The sequence below is a fragment of the Populus nigra genome, chromosome 3 (assembly GCF_951802175.1).
Source record: "Populus nigra chromosome 3, ddPopNigr1.1, whole genome shotgun sequence".
NCBI lineage: Eukaryota > Viridiplantae > Streptophyta > Magnoliopsida > Malpighiales > Salicaceae > Populus > Populus nigra.
In genome coordinates, this window is record NC_084854.1 from 22,813,583 (window position 1) to 22,836,514 (window position 22,932).

Here is a 22,932-nt window from a genome sequence, read left to right on the forward strand (position 1 = left end):
ATCATCGTGCGATCCTTTTTGAGAATCCAATCTTCGTATTAAGTGTGCATTCTAGGATTTATATTAAAAATCTTGCGATCCAATGTTCGCTTTTCTACGTGCCGACACAGCCACTATATATTCTGAAACAAATAAAATATAGAAAGTTCCATTTACCTTTTCTACTCGCAGCCTGAGACACTGTGCTGGAAGAGGCTCGTTTCATATCAGGCTGCCAAACCGAAAGTCGATCCACACCTCCCCTTTGAAGTGTAGATTCAAACTGGAATGTTGCCTTCAAATTAATCAACCACTACCAGGAACACTGAGCTCATGTGCACTATGCTTCTTGTCATCATCAAAGGAACCGGAGATGTTTCACACGTATATACACACCTTGCTCAATACATGCATTTTTACTTGAGCAAGTTGTAATTTCCCTATAATATTTGCCATTAAGTTTTTAGGATTTACCTGAGTAATTGTATCATCGAGTCATATATTTAAAATATTAATTTAAATTGATTTTAATATTTCATTTAAATTTTTTTTTATTCATTTAATTTTATCTTTTAATATTTTATTTATTTAAAATTGAACTTTGTTTTTTTTCACATTCTTCTCCATAAAATTATCCTTATCTTTTATTTTATATAGGGATGCATGTTTAATATATTGGTTTGAATTAACTCGGGATAACATGATACTAGCAAGTGTTTTTTTAATTAATAATTGTAATTTTTTTTTGTTTAGTTCAATTTATTTATTGTTATTTATTTTAATCATGCAATTAATTTAATTAAATTTATTAAACAAGTCAAGTTAATTATTTAAATCTCAATGTTTTGCTTATCAATTTATTTATGTTAGAAAATAATTGGGCGGAACCCTGCTGCGGAGCGGGTACCACCATTCCCGTTGGTAGTCAAGGTGCAAATGGATCCTGCCAGGAAACCGGCCGAACTAACAATGTCCTCTCAGCAGTATAAAATACCTAGCTCACAGATCAAAGAAAATACACCAGGCAAACCTCCAAAACCATGGCTCCACTGTAGGGAGGCTTTAATTTGTCTTGCGTTCTTGCAAAGCCAACTGTACTCTCTGGACCATCATCTCCTGTGACAAATGGACATTATAGAGAGATGCTCTTGCTTGTAATGCCGGCTGCGGTGATCCTCCGAGCAATGGAATCTCTCTCTTGGTGAGCAAGAAAGACACCTGTGAATAAAAAGCACAGGCCAAACACTGCATTACACGTCCTTTTGCCCTTGTACGGCTTTAATATATTGCTAACACCTTCAACCGCACATGTTTACCATGAAACCTACCTCAATGAAGGACACGTAACCCCTGGACATGTTTGGAAATTACAATGCTGTACTCTGACCTTAGAACACACGTCGGGGATGTCTGTATGTTACTTCAGACGCAAGTTAACTTTTAAAAATACCTTTTTCTTTTTCATGATTAGAACACAGTATTTCACATTTAACATTAAAAACTAATATAAATAACAACTTGGAATTTTATTAAACAATTTGAGTTTTTGAATTTAAGCTGTTGTTTAGCAATGAACTCTCTAATTTGTTTTTTGATAAATAAAATGAATTCAGGCTACACATATATTTTTAATAATCTCGAGTTTTTCTTACATTGAAAAACGACAACGTAGTACCAGGACAACAATCCAGTACTATTGCTATAGCATTATAAAACCCACACCTATCATTATCTTAAAATCGAGTCAAAAATCATTTGACTTGGATTTTTTTGTCAAATCGTAATAGAACTAGATCTATTGTCGTTTTCGAAAACTTAAACTCTTAAAATTGTTTATTTTTGATTATTTTTAATTTTTATCACCGAGCCGAGCCTCCTTGTACAAGTTAAAAAACCAACAGCAAACCCAATTAAAATATGGCCCAAGTCCACGCAATTACTTGTAATCCTAACTCTAATCCATGCTTAACTAACTAACACTAAAAATACCAAAATAAAAACCGCATCCTTCCGAAATATCATTTTCACCACCTCAACCAACGTGAAAAGAATCCAATGACAAAACAGAAAAGACTCTTTGCCTACCAAAGTTTCCTTGCCGCTACTATCAGATTCACCCACCAGATAAAAACACACCACAACGCTCCTAAGACGAACGGTCACTACACGCGCGAGCCCCTACCGCAGTTATTTACACGCTCCCCTTCTCTGTAGTTCGCAAACAGAGACAAAGCAACAGAGAGCCCGAAGAGAGAGAGAGAGAGAGGGCAAAAGTGAGAGAGAGTATGTTCTGTGTGTATTCTCAAAGATTCATTAAAGAGAAAAACAAACACTCCTGCTAAAATTAAAACTAAAATAAAATAAAACAAAAGGCAAAAAGCACTATTGCGACTCCTCCCCTCTCTCTAGAGTTATCTTCTGTTCCCTTCTCATCTCTTCTGTTCCCTTCTCTTCTCTTCTTCATTCTTATCTCTTCCCTGTTTATGTAGATGAAGGAGCGCTAGGGTTCTTTTTCTAGATCTTCTTCCCCATGTTTTTCGAGGTATGCTAGGAGCAATCCTTTTTTTCGCATTTTCGTTTCTTACAATTTTTTTTTTTATTTTTCTCTGGTTTATGTTGTTAGCCTGCTTTTCAAAGTTGTGACGTTACTGTTTTTTTTTTTTAAAAAAAAATTTTCCGTGACCTTCTTTGCTTATTCAGTACTTTTATTTTATGTGAAAATGAGATAAAAAAGTGAAGGACAGCCTGAAAAATCTTAACTCTATGCAAGCTGTGTTAGAACCCATCTTCTTCTTGTAACTTTCTGAGAAACCAAACAAGAGTTTTTGAGTGTGCTTTTTTATTAAGTTGATGAAAAGGAATTTTTTTTAAAAAAAATCAGTGATAGTAAACGGTTTTTTTTCTTGGATATTTCTACATTTTCTGAGCAACCAAGCGGAAAAAGAAAGTTTACGGTGCAGTTTGTGAGCATTTTTTTTTTAATAAAAAATTTGAATCAATATATCATTTGATGTTTTGACATATAATTTTGCTGTGTCTGTTTTTTTTTTTTTTTTACAGTCTTCGGTTTCAGATCTGAACATTTAAGGATTTTTTTGTAAGTAACAGTCATTTAAAGGATCCGATGAAATATTAAAGATCATTTCGTGTAGTTTTTCTTTATACTTATGAAATATGTCGTTTTGAGTTCCGTGTTTCAATTTTCTTTTGGTATTCTGTTTCATATTTATCTGTTAAGGTTATTGTTGGTTCTTTGAATGTTTGGATTTTTGGTTTCTTTCCTATTATGAAGTCTCCTTGACTATTTAAATTACTCTTAGTTTGGTAATTAGTAACGGCTGGTTGGGATTTTTTATTCCTATATTTCAGGGTTTTCGAATTGAAGGACTTTGAATTCAAAGCCTGTTTTGATTTTGGTTCCTTAGAAGACAAGCTCTTCAACTTCAACTTGAAAAGCACTATTGGGGTTGTTTTTTCGGGGGTCTCTCGTTTGAGCCAACATGATGCAGAAGCCACCGCAGGATGATTTTCTATTGAAAGAGACCAATCCCCATCTTGGAGGGGGAAAGATCACTGGCGACAAGCTTACGAGCACCTATGATCTTGTGGAGCAGATGCAGTATCTTTATGTCCGGGTCGTTAAGGCCAAGGACTTGCCTGCGAAGGATGTCACAGGTAGTTGTGATCCTTACGTGGAAGTTAAACTTGGAAACTATAAGGGCACTACTCGGCATTTTGAGAAGAAGTCGAACCCGGAGTGGAACCAGGTGTTTGCATTTTCAAAGGAGCGGATTCAGGCGTCGATGCTTGAGGTTACTGTTAAGGATAAGGATCTTGTGAAGGATGATTTCATTGGCCGGGTTTTATTTGATATGAATGAGATACCAAAGCGTGTTCCTCCTGATAGTCCTCTGGCGCCACAGTGGTATCGCTTGGAGGATAGGAAAGGAGATAAATTTAAGGGGGAATTGATGCTAGCGGTATGGATGGGAACACAGGCAGATGAAGCTTTTCCAGAAGCATGGCATTCAGATGCTGCTACTGTTAGTGGAACAGATAGTCTTGCTAATATTCGGTCCAAGGTATATCTCTCCCCGAAATTATGGTATTTGAGGGTCAATGTGATTGAAGCACAGGACCTGGTACCAAGTGATAAAGGCAGGTATCCAGAAGTATATGTTAAAGCTATCCTGGGAAATCAAGTCCTGAGAACAAGAGTTTCTCCCAGCAGGAGTATTAATCCTATGTGGAATGAGGACCTTATGTTTGTGGCATCAGAACCTTTTGAGGAGCCCTTGATTTTGAGTGTGGAAGATAGAATTGCGCCCAACAAGGATGAAGTGTTGGGGAGATGCGCGATTCCAATGCATCATGTAGACAGAAGGTTGGACCATAACCCTGTGAACACTAGGTGGTTTAATCTGGAGAAACATGTTGTTGTAGAAGGGGAAAAGAAGAAAGAAATAAAGTTTGCCAGCAGGATTCACATGAGGATCTGCTTGGAGGGTGGTTATCATGTTCTGGATGAATCAACACACTATAGTAGTGATCTTCGTCCGACAGCCAAACAGCTGTGGAAGCACAGCATAGGGGTACTTGAATTGGGTATTCTCAATGCTCAGGGATTGATGCCCATGAAAGCAAAGGATGGTCGGGGAACAACTGATGCATACTGTGTGGCAAAATATGGACAGAAGTGGGTTCGTACTAGAACCATCATTGACAGTTTCACGCCCAAGTGGAACGAGCAATATACTTGGGAGGTTTTCGATCCCTGTACTGTCATAACAATCGGGGTCTTTGATAATTGTCATTTGCATGAAGGGGACAAGCCCGGTGGGTCAAGGGATTCAAGGATCGGAAAGGTACGAATCCGTCTTTCCACACTTGAAACTGACAGGGTTTACACACACTCCTATCCACTGTTGGTCCTGCATCGTAATGGTGTAAAAAAGATGGGAGAAATTCATTTGGCAGTTCGTTTTACATGCTCATCATTGCTCAATATGATGCACATGTACTCACATCCTTTGCTGCCAAAGATGCACTATATCCATCCACTGACTGTCAGCCAGCTAGATAGCTTGAGGCATCAGGCCACTGTGATTGTGTCAGTGAGGCTGAGCCGGTCAGAGCCACCATTAAGAAAGGAGATTGTTGAATATATGCTGGATGTGGGGTCTCACATGTGGAGTATGAGAAGAAGTAAAGCCAACTTTTTCAGAATCATGAACGTTTTCGGTGGGCTAATAGCTATAGGGAAATGGTTTGATCAGATATGCAATTGGAAAAACCCAATCACCACAGTGCTGATTCACATTTTGTTTATAATCCTAGTCCTCTATCCAGAACTTATCTTGCCCACAATCTTCCTGTATCTCTTCCTGATTGGTGTCTGGTATTATAGATGGAGGCCAAGGCATCCTCCTCACATGGACACTCGTCTCTCTCATGCGGAGTCTGCTCATCCCGATGAATTGGATGAGGAATTTGACACGTTCCCAACTTCGCAGTCTGCTGATATTGTAAGGATGAGATATGATCGTCTGAGAAGTATTGCAGGGAGGATTCAGACTGTTGTTGGTGATTTAGCTACTCAAGGGGAGAGGCTGCAATCTTTACTGAGCTGGCGAGACCCAAGGGCCACAGCTCTGTTTGTGCTCTTTTGTCTGATTGCTGCCATTGTTCTATATATTACTCCTTTCCAAGTTGTGGCAGTTCTCATTGGATTGTATGTGCTGAGACATCCCAGGTTCCGCCACAAACTTCCTTCAGTTCCACTCAATTTCTTCCGGCGGTTGCCAGCAAGAACCGATTCCATGCTGTGAGCAAAGCCAGTTTTATCTGCAATTGCATTTTGCATCTGATCTTGTCAAGTCAGAGAAGAAGATGGTGGTTCTGGCACAACTTGTAACCTTCCTCTGAAGGTAGTAGATTTTGTGGATTTGCGGGTTATTTAAAGATATTTTAATAGGATTTCTGTTTCAACTTTCGAGCTTTATGGTAATCAATCCAACTTCATTTGTAATTTTGTAGGTTTTGATTGGAATTTAACCTTTGGTGAACCTTCTCTGTGCTTCACTTCATCTAGTAGATATTGTTGTCCACTGGGATTTCTGATCTCAACCTTGTTATATTCCTGCAATGGAATGGCTTCTTTTTCCTTGGTCATTTTTCACTAAAATACAGCCTATTTCACCTGTCCTGCTCTTTTCTTTTTTCTATCAAAAAAGAATTGCCCGTTTAGATTATATTAATGAGCACCAACTTGTTCTTTTCTATATTGTAATGTTCTCTTGCTTGTTTGGTATTCTATCATTCCCAGGACATCCTGTATGGCCAGCGAGAAAAATTTATATCCACTTCCTGCCTTCTTGTCTAACTTACAGCAGACTCTGTTCATGTTAACCTGTGTTTATTTTACTTGATAAATTATTCAAAGTCATGGGGAAAGACAAAGATTGCCTCCCTAATTATTGGGTATTTCTATTAAACAAAAGCATATTATAAATGCTATTACTGAGCAAAGACTAGATCTTCATGTGCATTCTGTTTTCTATTATATTTTAGATTTGCATAAATATGCTGTATCTAATCTGTGTGGTGGGACACATACCAGGATGTGGTTAAGAAGCAGCAGTTGCTAACTTCCTAGGGTGTGGTAGCTGCTTTTGCAGTCCAAAGTAGATTGATTGGTTATGGTGGCTTCTATAGCGGAGTGTTGTAGCATTATCTGACTGTGTTAGGAAATATTGAATATATTTACCCAACTCGGCCCAACTCGGCCGAAAACCAGATAGGAAAACATGGCTAGATGGGTAAGCCGCGGCGACAAATCTCACTAAGGTTAAGTTCTATATTTACTCTATGCCCATGTCTGCCTAAAATATGCCCATGTCTGCCTAAAATATCACTAAGTGATCTTTTTTTTTTTTAATTTCACGCAGTGGATGGAAATGGAACAACGCGTGGGATCTGACTCACCAAATAAAAATGGAATAGATAAACAACAGACAAGGATATGCTAGAAAATGAAAGTTCTGAGTTGGTTTTAAGAGGGCATGAACTTATAGTTGTGCGATAATAAATATATACTATGGTCTTGAATAGGATAAGCGGTCCATCGTGATTCGATTGTGCCCTACAGACATTATTATTATTATTATTATTATTATTATTATTATTATTATTAGGCTTTTGAGAGAAAGCTATGGTTCAAGAGATGGACCGAAACATGGTAAGGCAGGTTGACTCACTGGCTCCCTCCATGAGGGACCATGCTTGCAATTGACAAAGTGGTGATATTCTTTCTTTAATGAAGAGTAAGTAACGCACCATCTTTATTATCTCGGTGCCCCATGACGGTAGCCAGATAAACTAGACATGAGGAAAACAAGTTTCTGACTCTTGGAGTGGTGCTCTTATTAATAATGTGATTAATAGGTTGCCGTCCAAAAATCAAATTTAAGATTTTTGACTTTCAACATGCAAATGTTCATGCTGATTTAATTTTTGTTGTGGGTGGAATTTGAACGAGAATCTATGCATTACATGGTGTACAATTCTTCCGAGAAAAGAAGAAGAGAGGGTCCGTTTTGTTGATCCTCCTACTAAAAATTTTTATTTTTTTTTAAATTAATATATATTTTTTATATTTTTATATCATTTTAATGCATTGTTATAAAAAATATTATTTTGATACATTTCTAAATAAAAAAACATTTTAAAAAACAAATGTAACTACACTTCTAGACACCCCTATCTTGAACATTGGTTATTGATTATACAAGTTAATTTAAATTAACTTAATTAATCAAAATAACGTTGTGTTGAATAATTTCTTAAAAAGTTAAATCAATTTTAACATGTTTAACTCTAAATTATTATTTTTTTTAAAAACTCAATCTAGGATGGAATTGAGACTATTGGGTCCCAGGCCAACAAGCACCGTGATGGAATTAGGCCTAGCAGAGATGTTAAGGCGCAATCCAGGCTTGTAATAAATTGGATGGACCAATACACAATGGATCGTACACTAGACATGTTATGATTTTGTATTTTTTATTTAGAAAATCTGAATCTCAGGCCCAGCTTCCGCTGTCCTAAAATAATATTGGAAACTGTTGTTTTTATTAGCGAGGAGTAAAATAATCGGAAAAATTGAGCTAAATAATAAAAAAAAAAATTAAATTAAAATGGTTTGAAATAGTTTTTATTCTAAAAAATAAACCGAATTAAAACTAGTCGGTTTAAACTGAATTTTTTTAATTTTGGTTTAATTATTTTTTTTTAATAAAAACAAAAAAAAATGAATATTGACTGTTGACTCATGTAATTTATGTATAATAATTTTTCCAAATGTTAGAGGAAGCAACGAGGACTTGAATACTTTCATTCACACACAGAACTAGGTAACATGTCTGTAAGACTACAAACCCATCAACCCCCTTAGCGTTTCTCAACGAATGACCTGTCGTTTCCCACTATCATCATTTGCGGAGGCTGACGAAAGAGTTGAGTGGTCAATCCCACGTCTTGATTTCCACTCCTACTTTAGAGCCGATATTTGATTTCTGCTGAACATATTTGAAGATTCCTTATGGAACCCAAAATGAAATTCTTAACTTTTAATTTAATCTGTGCTGGAATGAAATGTTTTCTTTCTATTAATATAAATAAAGAACAATTAATAAAGAATTGGTGTAATATTAGATCACGAAAAATATATCATACAACAATTGAATTTATTTGAATCTAAAAAGCAATTACAACAACTTAAGATTTTAAAAATACATTATTAAGATGTATGAATCACTAAATACTTAACTGGAAACAAACTTGATTCAAATATATGAAAATAAGAAAGATCTTTTAAAACCATCTTGTGTTTGTAACAATTATGATGATGCGTGTCAATACCCGTATATGGTAGAATTGTTCCGTCGGTATACACCGATAGAATTGTTTCATTGGTATATACCGAGGGATCCAATGAGAAAATATTTCATCAGTAATGTTACTATAATTTACCAATAATTAAAATTTTGTTAGAATTTTCATTTGTGTTTTTCAATATTCTGCTTGTGGGTGGCATCATCATAGCCTCTATAAAAGGGGCTTGAGTAGCCGCACATGATTGATGTTTTCACATAAAGTGCTAATAATAATAATGTATGCTCACATCGTACATTGTAGGTCTCCTAAAAAGTATTGTCTCACTAGAATATACACATAATGGATTTTGTTCTTTTAAAAGATATCTCTCGGGGAAATAGATGCTTTTTGTGTTTATAAGTAACTAATACTCTCATCTCATAACCAATATGAGATTGGTGGTATCATCGTATATTTAAAATAATATCTTTGATTTTTTAAAAAGTTAAAAAAATAAGTTGTTTTGAAGATTTTTTTCTAAAAGAAATCAAATTGTATTTTAATTAGGTTAATGAGGTTATGAATTCACACTTGTCGAGTTAACCACGTGAAATAAAATCAATTTTAGATTGATTTTTTCTAAAACCTAATTTAGATTGGCTAGTTATAGGTTGACCCTCCTTCGTGAGCTTATATATATAAAAGCCTCCAGCGTCATCTCATATCCTCGACGATTAATTATTTTGGTTGCCGCGTTAAATATTTAAGATGTCAACTAGTGGAGTAAAGATTTGAAATTTATCATGTTTGTTTTTCGTGTAGTGGGCTTCAAATTATACAAGGATATGCACCTTTCTTGCTTTATGCCACCCATACTTGCCTATATATTCATAAAGAGTTGATAGATAGATATTGTTTTTACTATAAATTCAGAGGACATGGTAATAGCAATTGATCTATGTGCTTTCCCTTAACAATGTCGAGTCGTGTTCTAACTGTCAATCCAAAATATAAAGGCAAGATTACGCAATCAAATCTGGCAATAACATGCATCTAATGTATTGCATGCGGCCATGCTTGTATTTCAATTAGAGCAAATTAAAGCTAGCTAGCGAGTAGATCTGCAATTCCACTCTTCAGAAGGAGGTTGTCATTTCTAACTTTCTGTTTGAAGAATTAATTGATCAAGTAATTATCAATAATCTTGGCCGTAATAGTTCTGTTTTATTTCATATGGGGATTCTTTATTTTTTTTTGGTAGTGTGTTGGGTTTTATTGAAAGTAATTTAATTAGCACATGTTAGGCTTACCATTTTAATTTTTTTTTTTCCTTTTGAATCTCTCCCGCGTATGAAACGAGTTTCATATGAAGGTGCACGCACAAAAACAATGCATTAGGTTTGAAAAGGAGAACAATAAACTCAGCTATCGTTCTTGTGGGCAAGAATTCAGACAGTAGAAGTTAAGGAAAATAAGACTCGGAGGGAGCTGGTGCATGCACAGAATTCATTGGTGTGTGAAACCTTTGAAAAATCGCTTAGTAAATTTGTTTCTATTGTCCTTTTCAATAAAATTCAATTCATCTTTTGCTAGTTTTTCAAGTGAAGCCAAGTCAAAGTAGACTAAATGCAAGGTAGAAATGGAATTACTCACGCTATTAATTTGCATGCCTTAATTTTCAACTGGGATATCAATTTACAATTTAAAGAGAAGCAAAAAAAAATAATAATAATTTGAAGTAAACCATCAACCTGTATATATATTTGCGTGTTGGATCAATAATTTGTCTATGGATAATTATATACAGCTGCCCACCTGCATGGCCAAGGAGCAGGAAGGAAGTAGGCGTCTGGGTTAAATGAAAACATGGAAGTTTGCGATCAGGCCATAACAGAGAAAAACCCCATTCAATGTGGTTGCCAGCTAAAACAGATAACCCTAGGAAAGAGTTCCCCCTCCTGTGCAATATTTGCTATATTTAGAAACTGTGAAAGGACCCCACATGAAGATTTTGGACTTTCTTGATGGCTTTGGGAATTATTAAGGTCTATAATGGTCCCCCTCCCTCAAATATTGCAAAAAAAAAACCAGTGCTATAGATAGCAAATCTTTATCCCCACCATCCCATTTATCAAGAAATTCAATGAACTTCGATCTCTTAACTACAAAGATGCTTCATGAGATTCTCAACCAAAACCTTTTACTATTATCGGCTGACAAAGCCCTGTATTCCGTACAAGACATAAATGGCGTTGGATGTGTCCACCTTATCAATGGTGCCCATTCCCATCCCTTCAAGATAAGAAGATACATCCCCTTCAAGTTTTGATCTCTTCCTTGGAAGTTTCAAATTGCCTAGCACAACACGATTTTCCTTTTATGTTAAAGAGACGCTCGCCTAATTAACGTGGCTTTGAATGGCAGGTCTTAACTGGCTAATGATCAACAGAAGTACTTCTGGGGACATGATCTTAGAGAAAAGTAAATCTTACATTACACAAAAGGCATAATTTTACTTCTAAGGGGAGATTTATACACATTCTTCAAGAAAAATACAAAGATGAGGGTGATTCTGAACAAATTATAATCTTTTGAAGGCCATAAATAGCCCCTGCTAGCGGTTCTCTGAATCCATAATTGATATACTATAGTTGAGCAATGAGCTTTTTCGTGAAATAGTGTTGAATTCCTAGGCGATACACTGAAAACAATGATAGCGAAATTGTGTTTTATAACATCAAAGTGTAACCAGCACTGTTACGCAATCTCAGTGTTTGACTTGCCGAATATATATACAAGGTGGATACAATACTTTTACAATAGAGGGAACACCAACACAGAGCTCACATGGCAAAAAAAAGTAGGTAAGCTTATGAAAGTAGGTTTAGACTCATGAATTTTATTGCCATATGACTTGGAATTATTAAAATTAATCTGGTCAAAAGTTATTGGGATTATAAATCCTCAATAAAAACATAAACCATTTAAGGGAAGCAAGATTAGGCATACAATATAGCATTGGATATGGTATTGTTAAACAACCCAAGTCATTGAGGAGAGTCAAACCCTAATTTAAGCAGGAATTAAAGCATAAACAAATAGTACAGGGGGGAAGTGGCAACCCTCGCTACCCTCTCCCCCTGAATATGTCAAGAGTCTGCTGCAAACTTCAAGGGATACTTAAATTGACTTATGATCTCCTAACCTAATTAACTGCAACAATTTCCAAGCCTACAGCAAGTATATATACATTGGCTTAGCTAACACTTCATATTCTAGCTTGTACACCTTCCAGCTTAGTTGACCAAAGGCTTAATTTAAAAAAGTCAACCAAAAAATAATGTAATGGGTTGCATTTATATATTGGATGGTTCAAATTAATGAGTAAAAAACTTTTCAATGCAGGGAAGATGCAATGAATGTGATGCTGTTGGTCCTCAATCATTATCATCATAATAAGGAAATCATAATCTATTTCTAGAATAATTATATCGAAATCATCGATCTCTTACTCAGAAAACTATTTTTTAAATGATAATTAAATTTAATTTAAATATACACCACATTCAAAACATTTGCCAAATAAATTAAACTGCAGTTCCCACGCCTTCTTTCCCACAAGAAGAAGAAACTGAACATATAATCTTTTTTTTTGGGTAGAAGATGAAGATGACTTTATCTATTGACTAGACTGAAACACGAAGCTCATGAAACAACAACAACGTTATTAGAGCCTAAGCCTTTCAGTAATGAAAAGTCTTATTGCATGCTGATGCTATAATTAGCTGCTATTAATTTCCTAGCAACCCCCTTGCATGATAAAATCAAATTATTTCCCATACAAAATGCATATGGCTAGCTAGCTCGAGCTTAAAAAAAACTGGTATGCATATTAATAATTGCAACAAGATGATTTTTGAACGACGAGTAAAGAAGGGAGCATGCATGAAAATAAGCTGTAGCAGACAACATCAAGCAGACACACAATACTTCAATCTTCCTATGTTTGTGTCGACCATGAAGTTGCTGCAACTCATTGCTGTTTTCTTCTGGAACTCAAAACGAATGAAGAAAGAATATTAAATTTATTTTTCTTTATGTTATACTTGACAGTATCTAGAATACTTTGATTGCATCGATCGGGTGACCTAAATATACATCAATCATTAGAAAATAATGGTATTCTTACTTAGATATAAAAGAACACCATGCTAGGTAGACTGCAAAAGAAGATTGATATCAGCATAGCAAAAAGCTATATATAAAATCTCTTAACTAAATATCCCAAGAAACATGTAATTAAGTATGAACTAGATTAATCATCTATATATAATTATGGATATAAGTATACTTTCACAACAGCCAGCATTACAGGTAAATTTGCTTGACATCCTGGTGTTCATATGATTTACATTAATATCAGTGGTAGGTTTGAGTATCACACATACATGGAATTTTTATCACGAATATACTCTTATTCGTGATAAAAATTAATGCGAGTCAATGCCATACGTGTCCTGTCAAGAATCCTGTATGTTTTGGGAAGCAAATTTCTCTAATCAACACACACACACACATATAAGCTGATCAAGTGTACTTTTCGAACTAGAACTTAGGGTTTCCTGTGGTATACGTTGTCATTTTCAGGCTGGAAATGTCGACTGTGCCAAAGATAAGAGTTGGTGAAAATCCTAGCCATTTGAATGGTAGATTATAATAAATTATTGTACTTTGTAGACGTGTGATATACCTAATCCAATAGTTTGTCTTTCTCAGGACAAGGGATTGATGTGGGGTTCGGGACGAGCCAAAAACTATAAATAAATAAAATTCAAATCTTACTGTTTTATGTAATAAGGGTTCTGTATCTCTTTCTCTTCTTTATTAATAACATAAAACGGAAAAACTGCTTTGACAATGACAGTTCGATTAAGAAATTAATTAATATTTTTAACTAACTAAGGTTCACACATATATATATATATATACTCAATGCTATAAGAAGTCATTTTTACTGTAAGCGTATAAATAAACAAAATATGCACAGTTTAACATTCACACGCCATATAATATTTATATATATATAATTAATTCATAGAGCTGTAGATTGCTTTTATTATTATTATTATTTTACCAAAAACAAGGTTTCATAAATAATGAATAACTATTTGTTTATCATTTGAAACTTACCAACAAACCTTAAGGGACCTTTTTTAAAAAACAAAATGTTTTTTACTGTAGATTGATCGGTATGTGCATATATTATCAGGTTACCTAGTTTTTGTATATTAAGGCTAAGTTTATTTTTTCGTTATGATCAACGGTAATATACAAGTACTGATTCCTGCCAATTGAAACTAGAAAATTCAACCAAATTTTACTTTTCAGAATTTGATTTCTAATAATTGAAAGGGAGAATATTGTGAACCTCATTAGGTTTGTTAAGGGATACATACCAACCCATTTAATTTCTTACAACTTACTAGGAATCACACCTTCAAGTTCCCAAAGCTATCCAAAAGATTATTTGGTGTACATGGTTAATTATTGAATTTTATTTTAATTAATTGAAATATTAGAAAACCAATTCAACTTGAAGATTGGGTCGTGGATTGTATTGGTCTATCCACTAAACCAATCTTAGGTTTTACAATACCTTCCTAACTAGTTAAATTTGAGTTTTATAACAATTAGAATATTTATCAATATTGTTGCTACCCAATTTTTGACCCATGTTTTGATAAATTTTCAGAAAAATCCAAAAATAGCGAAAAACATTGAAAATCCAAAAAATACATTTTTAATATATTTGCATCGTTTTTAGCATTTTTAGCATCGTCTCAAAAGAATTTAAATTTTTGAAAGACATTTGGAACGCGTTCAAATTTTAACGCGTTATTTTTAAAATCATTGATTTTCTTCATTTAGTCGGCGTTGATATTGCTCGTTTTCAAAAAATACAAAAAAATTAAGAAAAATCAAATTTACAAAAAAAAAGAAAGTTGAGGGACCAATTTTGAGATCCATGCAACATTTTACCTATAAATACTGGTCCACAACTCAAACAAATGGGGGGGCAATTTTGCAATTAAAGAAAGCAACAAAAAAAAAAACCCTAAGGGCTGAACTTTTTTTCTCTCCTGCACCCTAGGCAGCAGCCGCCAGCCCCCTCCCTCTTCTTCATTTCTGGCCGCCAGCCTTGGAGAGACCCCCCATCCTGCTCAGATTTTTATCATCTTCTCCTTCACAAGGCTGCCCCCTCCCTTGGCCAGAAACAAGGAGAACCAAAGCCACGGCAAAACCCCCTGCCTCTCCTCATTTTCCTTCTCCCGAAACCAGCCAGAGTTTGGCCTTTTCCCTTGCCTAAAAGAGCACCAGGGAGCACAAAAATAGCCCCCAGAAGACTTTCCCATCTCCTTCTTCGCCTGAGCCACCACCACTGGACCTTCCACCTCTGCCTCTTCCCCTCACAGCTCTCCCAAAACCGACACAGCCTTCATTCTCCCTCTTGACAGCAATCAACGTCCAGAGCACATCCAACATTTCCCCATTTCCTTCTCACGGTCTCCAGCTCCACCCGACAGAGGCCAGCAGCAGCAGCCGATCTCCATGCCCGAAGAAACAGATCCACCAGCTCCTTCCCCACCAGCAACGTCTGCTTCCCCTTTTGTTTCCTAAACAGCAACAGCCACTGACACAGGAGACCAGCCCCGCAGCAGCTCCTTGCTTCCTCAGGCCGAACACAGCGGCAGCCCCGCTGTCTTCTTCCCAGCCTTCTCTCAGTCCCACGACGACAACAGCTCCACAGCAACCCAGCAGCACCCACAGACCTGAAGCAGAAGCAGAAGAAGAGGAAACAAAAGAAAACTTGCAGAGAGAGCAGCAGATCTGAACAAGGAGAAGGAAGAGGAGCCGATCTGAAAACAAGGCCAAAACAGACTTGTTTGTTGCGTTTTTTGGTGTTTTTGCAGGTCACCGCCGGTTTAGGAAGACAGAGGGGAAGAAGGCATTCCAGATCCCCTGATTTTTGGAGTTTCCGGCGGCGGCGCGTGAACCCACGCGCCGCCACTGTTCCTGCGACACTGTTCCGGCTTGCAGAAGTCCTTCCTTGCAATTTCTGGAGTTTAGGGATTATTTTGTAATTTTAAATTATGTAATGTAATTTTTGTTTAGTGTTTAATTTTTTATAATTTTGTAATGTGATGTATAAAAAGAACCAAAAAAGAAAAGGAAAAGAAAGAAAAGAAAAGTATAGTGAAAAGGAAATGTGTGATACCTGTGATTTGTACTTTGTTTATGAATGTTTTTTTTTTGTATGATAAAATTGTAAGAATAAAGAAGAATTTAATATTTTGATTTGATCACGGATAAAGAATTATGAACTTACATGTAAGTCGTATTTCTAAAATTCGATGAAAGAACAGAATTTTTAAAACTTCTTTAACACATCAAGTCCACGAAGCAGCTTGCCTCAGGTAGGGTGCGTTAGGGGTGCTAATACCTTCCCTAACCACAACCAGTCCCTTACCCGCAAATCTTTGATAAGACCAGTACCCGGGTTTCCTAGTAGCCTTCAGTTAAATACTAGGTGGCGACTCCAACGAACCAATCAAATCAAACGACAAAAGAAAAATCGCCAGCAGACGCCGCGTGGATTTTTTGCCGTGCGACAGAATGGCGACTCCGCTGGGGAAGGTATTGTTTCTGACGATATCGGACTAAGCTTTGTGTATTTGATGTGTTTAAGTTTTTTAGCATTTTTGTCTTGTTTTATTTTTGTTTTATCCATGCATTTTTAGAATTGTTTCATGCATCACTTGTATTTATTTTTAGTACACACAAGCTCCAGGTTAGGTGGGGGACTAGCAGCTTGCCTTATGACTTGAGTCAAGGTTTAAGTTTGTGTAAACCCCAACTCTTTGCTGAGTGTTTAGACTGATAGTGATTGGTACATGTGCCATCCCACTATCTGCTGAACCCCCATATTGTCTTTACAAGGGCGATCACTGGGACAACGAGAGACCCTTTTTAGAGACCAAGTAGTAAACCTACCTCTTGTCTCACTTAAAAAGATTAAAACCTGCCGTTAGGATGTATGTTTCGTAAATAGTTGTTTTGCATTTGAGCAAGCCCTTCTTGAAGCATCTTGAATTCAGGACTTGCGGGTGACCCAATGGCCGTCACTCAGAAATTTTCATTGTAGAGTTTGGACAAGAACAAGATTCTTGTTTCATCATACAAGAGTTACGACCATATGTCACCCCTCGAAGGGCGAGTTCTTCATATAGATTACATGTTCATACATTTATCATGCATGTACCATGAGGGAAAATAGGTTCCCCTGTCCGAGGTTTGCTACACGTGATTGAAAAAGATGATGGAAATGAAGAAAGATATCAGATAGAGGCTCATTATCACAAAGAAAGTTGAGAGTATCAAAGGGGAAGTAGCTAGGCTCAGATCTGCTTGAACAAGTGTTGAGCATCAAATGGAAAGGGAATGTTTGCACAATCTTCTGTGGGAACACTGCTCGTCCACGTCCCATTGAAGCTGCACCTCTCCTTTGCAGTCATGAACAACGACAACAATGCCTTCAGTCATAACTAATGACAACTTTTGTTCTCGGTCAATTACCCTGTTGATTGTCCATCGCCTCCACATCTTTCAATGGCACCAAATAACTACTAGCCTTCTGTGCATGGTGCGTTAGCCTTCTTGGAGGTTACCCTTACTGTGAGCTTGATTCCAGTTCAGCAGCAAAAAAAAAAAAAAAAACCATGATTAGACGTTGAACTTCAATGTGGCAGAGCTCTCTCTACAAAAATCCGTTTATGGCTCTGCAAGTTGGGAATGCAAGAGGGGATTTATAAGTTGCATATGCTATAAAAATCTCTCATCAGTTTCAGCACAAAGATACCGTGGTAGGTTGAAGAGCCAGACCTAGTCTGAAAAACATGAACAGACATCAAACTTCTATGTTGCAGAGCTCTCTCTGTAGAGATTTGTTTGGAGATCTGCCAGTGGGGAATGCAAGAGGGGATGCAGTACTTTCAAATGCTACAAAACTTTGGCTCATCAGTTTCAGCACTGAAACACTGGAGTAGGCCAAAGAGTCAGACCTAGTCTGAAAACATGAGCAATCATCGAACTTTGACATGGCAGAGCTCTCTCTACCAAAACCCGTTTATGGCTCTGCAAGTGGGGAATGCAAGAGGGGATGCAGTACTTTCAAACGATACAAAACTTTGGCTCATCAGTTTCAGCACTAAAACACTGGAGTAGGCCAAAGAGTCAGACCTAGTCTGAAAACATGACCAGTCATCGAACTTTGACGTGGCAGAGCTCTCTCTACAAAAACCCGTTTATGGCTCTGCAAGTGGAGAATGCAAGAGGGGATGTAGTAGTTCCAAACGATATGAAAACTTACCCCACCAGTTTCAGCATCAAAACACTGTAGTAGGCAGAAAAGCCAGACTTGAGCTAGAAAACAGGAGCAAATATAGAACTTCACCATGGCAGAGCTCTCTCTGCAGAAATCTGTTTGTAGATCTACAAGTGGAGAGTCCAAGAAGGGATGCAGTAGTTTTTGATCATCTATAATTTTCTCTCATCGATGTTAGTTTGAAAATGCAAAAGTAGGGAAAAGAGACAGACCTCGGCTGAAAAATAGAAAGAAGATTGAAACTTCAACAGAGCAGAGCTCCCTCTACAGGTGTCTGTTTGCTGCACTGTCAGTGAGGGATCGAAGAGGAGACAAAGGAGTTTCATATTCAGCAGTTTCTCCTCCAATAAAAACAATGCATCATTTCACACATTGACAGTGATAGCGCTGCATGATTCTATGCGCTGCCAAGATTACCAAGCTGTTGAAAGGTTTCCAACAACCCTCAACCAACCACAACAACATTGAAATATTGACATGAAGTTGTGTGGATTGCCAAAAGAATTGAGCTAGCTATCAAGAGAGGAAAGATTGAAGGATCTACCATGGATTCCATGATAGTGATGAGAGTTGAATCAGAAGATGACTCTCAATTGAGAAACTTCAGTTATTTTGCCTAGTCAAGTCTTGCTCAAGCATCAACTACTCCAATGTCTTTGCCAAAGATAGACATTCCTTTGCCATGTGGGTTTTATTTACCAGCATCTGCCAGATTCCAGACTTTTGCCTGACTCTGACAGATCCCATCCAACCACTGTTTTTTAGGTGATATAATCCAGACAAGAGATGTGATGTCATGGTGGGGTCCTCAGCCATTTCAATTGAACAATTGCAAGAATCGAGTCCGGAAGTTGGTGAGCAAAAGACGAGAGGAATCTGTGAAGGAGCTTGTCATCGATCATTTTGTCGCCAGAACATCCTCAGAATGACGAGTGATCGGAATTGCTTGGCAAAACAGAGATATTGCCAAAGAGGCTGATCTAGGAAGGGGTTAAACTGTCAATCATTTTTGTTATGGATTTTGCCATCTTGCATTTTGTTTTGGGGTCACATCTCATCCTTGAACGAAACATGTCTTTCCTTTGTTTCCCTGTTGTTTTGAAATCAAGAGATGCTTCTTTCAAAGGGTATTTTTACAAAATATTTTGATCAAGCTCCAACATGCGATTAAGATTAATCAATCCTGAAGATTAAAAGTATTTTGATTGCAGAAATAACTTGATGTTTGAAAATGACATGAGGTGACCAAACAATTTTGAACTCATACCTCTTGAAACTGAGCCACACATCATGTAGCTAAATTTTAAGTATGCATAATGACATGTAGTGGATTCAGTAGTCATGGACTATGAATCATGATGCTTACAAGTCCAAATCATTACATTGGATGAGGTCAAAATTTATCGATTCTAACCGACCTTACTTGAAATGAGAAAAGGCCATCTTTGTTATCCTTTCACATTTCTTGAAATATTATCCCTTGCGGTCCCCATTTGAGCCTGATAGAATATTTTTTTCAAGAAAACCCCGACTAGGATCACACCCCACACTGGGGGCAAATAAGAGAAGACAAAAGTGAAAGAGAAGGCTTAGAACAAAAGTTCAACGTTTGAGAGTGAGTTAAAAGAAAGAAGACCTAGACTGGGGGCATGTTAGAAAACTATGAGAAATGCTATGTGAAAGCCATGACCTTTGGCATCCATGATAAAGCCCTGAAGTTATCAGATGATTGAGATTGGTTATTCATCAAAGAAAAGTTGGATTTGGTTATGACCTATGTTAAGAGAATTCTGATATTTGAGAATAACAAGGTTATATGTCACTTTCTATACTATGACAACAAGAGAAAGAGAATTGATGAATAGTTAATGTTGATCCTAAGTCTTTGAAACCCTCAAACACCTTTTGAGCTTGAATTTTCCTTTCTTTCATAAGCCATGAACCATAGCCTGCATTACATGCTTTTAAAAGCCCTTTTTGATCAAGTAAGCAATCTGAACCGATAAATGGCGCTCTCAAAACTTGAAGAGCTTTTCCATAAGAGTCGTGGCTTCATGAATTAAGCTACTGGTTATTATGCATACTGATAAAATTGGTGCTAAAAAAGGAAAACAATCTTTCTTGATGAATCCTCAAGTTTTGACTTTGAGTCACCAGTTTTCTTTGAAATTAACAGAAGGTCACCTCATCACATACCCTCAAGAGATATACCCAAGATCAAAGATTAAAACTGATACAAAGAACCATGAAGAAAGTCATTTTAATCTTACAAAGGGTTATTTCTGTTTCAAAATACAAGACAATCAAAGGACTATATTGAATAGTGTGTGTTGGGTCTTTGACCAAAAAGCTTGATTTTCAAAAGATCTTTTCCAAAACTGATATCTCTTTGATTTCATTTCAATAATTAGACATGAATAGACATGATCTTTGAAATATGAGATTTGATTCCAAAACAAGAAATGTTGTCAAACAAAAACATCGATTGAGTTTGCAAAATCCTTGATAGAAATGACATCAACACTTCTCGAGACTCCTTGAAAAGTTGACCACCTTGGAGCAATACAGTGGATCCAGAGAAGGAAAACAAATAGTATTCAGATCAGCTGGGGGCAATGAAAGATGATCAAATGATGAATCAATGCACTGAGGACAATGATGTTTAAAGAAAGCTAATCAGCAGAACGAGCATTCAAATCATTGCACGGGGCAATATTGTTCAAAAACAGTCTGTGATATAGTGAATTTTAGCAGCAATTGATGAGCAACGCTGCATTTGAAGGATATTTTTATATTTTCATCTTGGTTTATCATCTCCAATATGGCTATGACTTTTGAATGATGTTATCGCATAGTTGCATTTGAATGAATGTTGGAAAGATGCACCCACCAAGACTGACTGTGGGACCATCTGCTTTGAAGCTCAAATGTACACTTCACCGCATGAATATGGGTGATGAACATCATTGATGATGCCAACACATTTCCTTTCATGATCTGATTTGACAAGCTGAGAAGAATCCATGGAGAAGAACATTGAGCTTACAACGATGAGCCTTTTACTGCAAGCTATGAGATGCATGCTCAGATGACTTGATAGTTTCCAAGAAGGTTGATGATAACATATACTTGAAGGGTATGTTTCAACTGGAGGCAAGTTCATGACTGATTAACAATCTTGATGGGTTGGCATGATGCACACAACCAATCAGAGGATAATTCTCAGAAGAATCCAAAGGAGATAAAATCCTTCATGATGAATCAAGCAACACCACACTTGGGGGCAGAGTCAAGCTTGATAAACAACAAGAGCAGTAATCGTCGTAGACAGCCCAAGATGGGCACTGCACTTACATGTGAGTGGAAGGCTAGCATACGAATGAGCTAGTACATGGGAAGACCAAAGAAGGCCTTGGTTAGCAAACAAAAGCACCCTATGACGATGGATCATCAAAGGGGGGGGGACCTATATTTCACATCAGGTAAGGATGCATGCATGTCATCTAACCTCAAAGCATTGCACATACTTGTGATTTGTTACAGAAAGATCCTCAATGAAATCCAGCAAGGTTGTGGACAAAGAAAGAATCATTGAGTTGATGATGAAAGAATCGGTTTAGATCCTGAAACGAGAAGAGAATGAGATGAACCCTGCCAGTAGGAGAATCTCAAAGAAAAGAGGAGATTAACCCCATCATCAAGAGGAGTCTTCAAGTAAACCTTGCAATCAGGAAGCACCGTTTGTCAGCCTTGTCCTGTCAGGACTGCTCCAACCAAGTCTTTTTGCTAGGTAAGTCACCATCTTCCATTTGGGTAGGTCACCCATTATAACGCGACCACTTCACATTTTTTCTATCTTCCACCTGGGTAGGTCACCCATTATAACACGACCACTTCATATTTTTTCTATCTTCCACCTGGGTAGGTCACCCATAACAATGAGACCACTCCATATTTTTTCTATCTTCCATCTGGGTAGGTCACCCATTATAATGAGACCGCACTTCACATTCTTTCTATTTGGGTAGGTCACCCATCATAATGAGACCGTTTTTCACATTCTTTCCACTTGGGTAGGTCACCCATCATAATGAGACCATCATTTTTTCTGGGTAGGTCACCCATTAGAATGAGACCATTCTCCATTTTTTTTTTACTTGGGTAGGTCACCCATTATAATGAGGCCATTCTTCCCCCTGGGTAGGTCACCCATAAGAATGAGACCATTCTTCCCCTTTTCCAATTGGGTAGGTCACCCATCACAATGAGACCATTTTTTCTGGGTAGGTCACCCATTAGAATGAGACCATTCTCCATCTTTTTTTACTTGGGTAGGTCACCCATTATAATGAGGCCATTCTTCCCCTGGGTAGGTCACCCATAAGAATGAGACCACTCTTCCCCTTTTCTAATTGGGTAGGTCACCCATCACAATGAGACCATTTTTTCTGGGTAGGTCACCCATTAGAATGAGACCATTCTCCATCTTTTTTTACTTGGGTAGGTCACCCATTATAATGAGGCCATTCTTCCCCTAGGTAGGTCACCCATAAGAATGAGACCACTCTTCCCCTTTTCCAATTGGGTAGGTCACCCATCACAATGAGACCATTTTTTCTGGGTAGGTCACCCATTAG

At 37.1% G+C, this 22,932-nt stretch overlaps 1 protein-coding gene across 2 annotated transcripts; it reads left to right on the forward strand.

Moving 5' to 3' along the window:
- The first annotated feature begins 2,199 nt into the window (after positions 1-2,199).
- On the forward strand, positions 2,200-6,150 carry LOC133688228 (FT-interacting protein 3-like). Of its 2 annotated transcripts, XM_062107646.1 has the most exons (3): positions 2,200-2,521; positions 3,040-3,076; positions 3,349-6,150. In XM_062107646.1, the coding sequence occupies exon 3, from the start codon at positions 3,480-3,482 to the stop codon at positions 5,805-5,807; it is 2,328 nt and encodes a 775-aa protein (XP_061963630.1). In that variant the 5' UTR covers positions 2,200-2,521; positions 3,040-3,076; positions 3,349-3,479; the 3' UTR covers positions 5,808-6,150. The 2 variants fall into 2 exon arrangements, with proteins under 2 accessions (XP_061963630.1, XP_061963629.1); XM_062107645.1 differs by lacking the exon at positions 3,040-3,076.
- Positions 6,151-22,932: the final 16,782 nt, after the last annotated feature.